This window comes from Cryptomeria japonica, chromosome 6 (assembly GCF_030272615.1).
Source record: "Cryptomeria japonica chromosome 6, Sugi_1.0, whole genome shotgun sequence".
Taxonomy (NCBI): domain Eukaryota; kingdom Viridiplantae; phylum Streptophyta; class Pinopsida; order Cupressales; family Cupressaceae; genus Cryptomeria; species Cryptomeria japonica.
Window position 1 is genome coordinate 146,936,567 of NC_081410.1, and position 5,031 is coordinate 146,941,597.

The window sequence follows — 5,031 nt, forward strand, 5'->3', positions numbered from 1 at the left end:
GTTTTATGTGCCTCACTAGCTGTGCCTGCTCTTCATGCAATTATATTGAATAAGGAAAAACACGACTCACTTAGCAAGTATTTTGGACATTTTATTCTCACATAAGCTTGTTTGCAGTTTAAATCCCTCTCAACTATAATCAGTTAATTAGTTGTCATTATCCCTCAAATTTCATGTAAAGCATCCACTTTCAAGCAAATTTTCCCCAAGGTCTTCAACCACTCTGGTCCTATGACCACATCAAACCCTGCAAGAGCCATAACATAAATATAAAAGCTTTACTCGTCAATCCCAAGCTGCATTTCAAGCCATTCCTCTACACTCCAAATTGCCCATAGGGATCGCCAGATATTCTGCCTCAATTAATAAGGCCCACCATAGAGTTTTATTCTTCACCATGTTTTTTGTTGGAGATTGTTATCTTGACGTTGGGATTTCTTAGCAATCACCTGCCTTCGTGTATCTCATGGGATCCAATTCAGCCCTTGCACTCTTTGTACAATGTATAATAGCATATTTGAGTCGAGTCAGCCCCTTTCACAACAGGCTTATCTATATCCATTCTCTTGCATGCGCTTAAATTTCTTTGAATATAATGCTTTTGTGGCATTCATCTTCCATAATCTTGAATAATTTCCGTTTTTTTCCACCTCAAAGTCTAATATTGAGTAATCCTGAACAAGGCAGCAAAAGACCGTTTATACTTCTTGTTATTCTTGGACTTCATCCACCATATGTTCCTCCAAGGCGTTGGGTCCTCTTGGATATTGTGTCAACTACTTCAGGTTATATGCCCACAATCTCAATCATGCGAATTATCGTGGAGCTCTAGCATTTGCAATCTTTGGACCAAAAAAGTTTGCAGTTGTAGCAAAGCACCATTGAATGCAGATCACCAAAGGCAGCATTTTCAAAACTCTAGCCTTTGACGGACCAGCACTAGAGATTAAAAAGATTTAGAATTGTCACTACCCTTTGGGTTAATTTTTGCAACCATAGGACATTTGGAAGCTAAACTGGTTACAATATATTTCTAAACATTGGCATAACCCCTAATGAATTCCTTCAATCCATGAATGTACATAGTAACCAACCACCAATCTTCTTCAACCTCCATCTCACACAACCATTTGTGACCAGTCAAATGTTGGTCCCTCAAGGTGCATATGGCAAATTGAATTTTTTTAAAATAGCCTATAATATTTACTCTTAGGAAACAAGTCAACTTCCAAATCCATATCCTAGGCTTACAATTTTATTCACCCCATCAAACTTGGGAATGGTGATCTTCTCCACAATGATTTCCAGCTTGACTTTCTCACCTTTGTCTATAAAGCTCCTCTCTCCCTATTTCTTGCAAAATGTTTTCTTCCATTAGTTGTGCCTTCCGGCCTCTCTTCTCCATTTCCAAGGTACATGATGGCCCTCTTCTCCATCCACTCTTTGGTCTCTTTGTTCTTTGTTTTCCATAGATCAGTTCAGAGCATTCATTTTCATATTGATGATCACAATGTCATTTGACTTGGTTCGTGGTTCTTTTAATTCACCCTTTGAACTGGTGATGGTTTCCTCCGCAAAGAGTGCTGATTCTGATCACCTTTTTTCCCTTCTTGTGTAGCTAAAACTGAAGCCAAATTTGGTAATCAAGAGGGTGACTCTAATTCCACTGTTATGAACCAAATCTGACAGATAAAAACACTAAAAGCCAACTACATCAACAACTTACAAGTAAATGCGAACCGAGTTGTTTATTCTTTTCATTTTCTAAAACTCTTCAAAATGAGGTACAAAAGTTTTGACAACAAAGAGAACACCATGGAAGATTGCAGCTCTAGTCTATCAGCTGACAGCTTTAGAAAGCACTGAGGCACTGATCAATAGGCCACAAGCAGTCCTCCAAGTTCCTACACAAGCTTTTCACTGGAAAGAAGAAAATCTCTTTATGTCTAATGCATTTTTATAAGTATTTCATGCAAAAAGGCTTGTGCAAATGGTTTAGTTTTATTTCAATTTTTAATTTTTTTTGTAACTAACATATCTTTAATGAATGCACAACCGGCCCTTAATCAAACCAGCTGCATAACTGATATGTAACTAATGAATCACAAATTTATTCTTGCAAAACTGACACATAACTGCTGGCAGCATAGCTGACACATAAGTGATATATTAATTTAATACTACAAAGTAACAAAACCTATGTTCCATGGGGAAGTGTTTTCTGTGTCTACCTGTACCCATACTGGGAGTGGGGATATTTCAGCAATGCAGGGATAGGATAGGTAGGACAAGTCCCCAGAGCCGTCCTCTACCAGAAAAAAAGGAAACATTTACAGTGCTTTAAAAAACGTCAAGGGACAGCTAGTCATTCTTGACGTATAGACATCCCCTGAAATTGAACAAACGTTCATAAAGTTTAACACAACATCCACAAAAACCTAACCATCTGCCACCTCTGAAGCATTAGCAGCAAAAGGATCATGTGTTGGGCCAACATCTTGTCCAATATGCCTCTGCACCAAACGTTGCAGATCTGACATAACCTTATGCTCACGTTTTGCCTTCTCCTCGTAATTGAACATTGCTAATGCTCGTTTGTCCTCAGCACTGTACACTTGGTTTTCCTTTCTGATACGAATAGCATTCATCCGTTGGTGCCTGCTTCCACTCATTACATAACCCAGTGACTCAAATTTCTGAATCTCATCAGCTGACAGCCCCACTTCTCCTCTTCGAGGAATACGCTTCCCTTGTTGCACATACTGTGCAATTGCATCTCCTTCTCCTGGCCGAAGAGCACCTCCATAGCTAATGTGCCCCTCAGCTCTCGGAGCCGGGGCTGGACCCACAAATGGCTCATTTTCAAGCCCCGCAGCTGCTGATTTCTTCTGAGATTCAATCATTTCTTTGAACATAAGAGCCTCATCATCAATTTCAACAGGATGGCTCTTGTCCTCTTTATCATCCTCAATCCCGACAGGTTCAGAATCAGAATTACTGGGTTCGGAAAAGGCATTATTCTCAGAAGGTGACTGCTGCTTGTGTTTCCTGCTATCAGTTTGTTTTGAAACCCTTGCCAATTTGGGGATCTTGCTATCACCCCCTTCCTTATCAGAAGAATTGGTGCCATCTTCTGATTCCGTTGCACTCTCTGAACCATCTTTGCTACTCCTTGTTTTAGACCTTTTGGACCTACGCACCTTTCTTTTTGACCTCTTCTTAGGCTTCCTGTACTTGCTCCCTTGTTTGCTCTTCTTCCTCGGCCTTTCCTCTTCACTACTATATGATGATGAGCCTACAGACGCACTAACCTCTTCACTACTTTCACTCTCACTCTCATTAATTGCCTTCATTTGCCTGCTCTTGTGGGAACCCCTGGATCGCTTCTTCCTACTAGAACTACCCCTTTTTTTACGCTCCTTCCTCCTATCATCCGATTCACTTGACACGTCATCATCCAATCCCTTCTCAGACATGGAACCATCAGAATCATCACTCCCACTGTCGGAATACTTCTGAGACCTCTTCTTCATCAAAACTCTCTTCTTTCCTTGCTCGTCATCTTCACTCCCACCGTCCAAATAGTTCCTAGACCGCTTCTTCGTTATATCTCTTTTCTTTACCTGTCCCTTACTCTCACTGTCAGAATACTTCCTGGATCCTTTCTTCGTTATATATCTCTTCTTTCCCTGCTCACCGTCATCACTCTCACTATCAGAATACTTCCCGGTTCCTTTCTTCGTCATATATCTCTTCTTTCCCTGCTCACCGTCATCACTCCCACGGTCAGAATACTTGCCAGAATCTTTCTTCTTTGTTCCATTCCTCTTATTTTCCTGTGCGTTGTCCTCGGAATCATGGTCATCATTTTTACCATTCAATTTTGCATTCACGTACCTATCAATCCCTGTTTTTTCAATATTTGGTCTCTCTCCGCTGGGATCAAATTCCATCTCCTCACGCGACGGACTAGGAGTAATCTTCCAAATACAATTCTTCAGCTTTCTTCTCAATTTCTGCCGTTTAAGCCTGCGATACTCAGCAAAATCCAGCCCCTTCAGTTCCTCATCGTCACTCTCTGACTGGTTATCCTCGTGACGCCTCGCATCCCTCTCCAAAAACGCTTGGCGATTTTCGGTGGGCTTGTAGGGATTATAACTGGGACTCCCTCTGCGATCGTAAATAGGGCTTGGACTCCGCCCTTCCATGTCATAGAACCCATTCCGTCGAGGGTTCGAAACCCCGTAATCCTCAAACCTGGGGATTGGACTCCCACTGCGCTCGCTTTCATGACGACTTTCTCTCACAGAATAGTAATTTCGATCACGATGACCATTTCTGTAAACAGAAGGCTTTGCAATGGGGCTACGCTCCCTTTCATAGCGGCTTTCTCCTCTAGGGTTTCGAGAATAGTTAGGATTAGATTGAGGGTTTGGACTGTAACGATCAGAGTTCCTTTTGCCATGTAAAGGACTGGGAGAGCTGTTGCCATTTTGAGAAGGGGGGTGGCGTTCATACCTGCTACGACCTGGGCTTGGGCTTGGGCTTGGGGTATGTCTTTCATCTCTGTAGTCATCCTCTTTTCGTCGTGAAGTTTTCCTGCGATCTGGGGATCGATCCCTGTTACCCCGTGCATACTCCCTGCTCTCATCTCTCAAATTCCTCTCACCTGCTCGTCTGTCTGCCATTGTATCCATTATTTTTTTCCCTTGTTTTATTTTAGGTTATATAAAAGAACAGCTGAGATATTATGTTATTTGGAACAGAGGTGTTTCAGATTATTACTAGCAATCGCACGCCGAAGAAGAGGTGTGGAAGTTGTAACATGAAATTTTCTCACTAGCCTATATATATAAATCAAAACAAGAAAATTTTCTCATTGCATATAAAGCAAAATAAGAAACGAAAACAAGAAAAGTGGGAATGTTGTGAAAAACAACAGACCCAAAGCGTAAGTTCATGTGGAGAAGTGTAAAGAACATAAGATGTTTAATGTCAAGTTCATGTGGAGAAGTGTAAAGAACATAAGAT

The 5,031-nt window shown here is 41.3% G+C and overlaps 1 protein-coding gene across 1 annotated transcript; it reads right to left on the reverse strand.

Moving 5' to 3' along the window:
- Positions 1-2,125: 2,125 nt before the first annotated feature.
- On the reverse strand, positions 2,126-4,831 carry LOC131064986 (uncharacterized). The gene has a single exon (XM_057999336.2). It carries the CDS (start codon positions 4,695-4,697, stop codon positions 2,439-2,441), a length of 2,259 nt encoding a protein of 752 aa, XP_057855319.2. The 5' UTR covers positions 4,698-4,831; the 3' UTR covers positions 2,126-2,438.
- Positions 4,832-5,031: the final 200 nt, after the last annotated feature.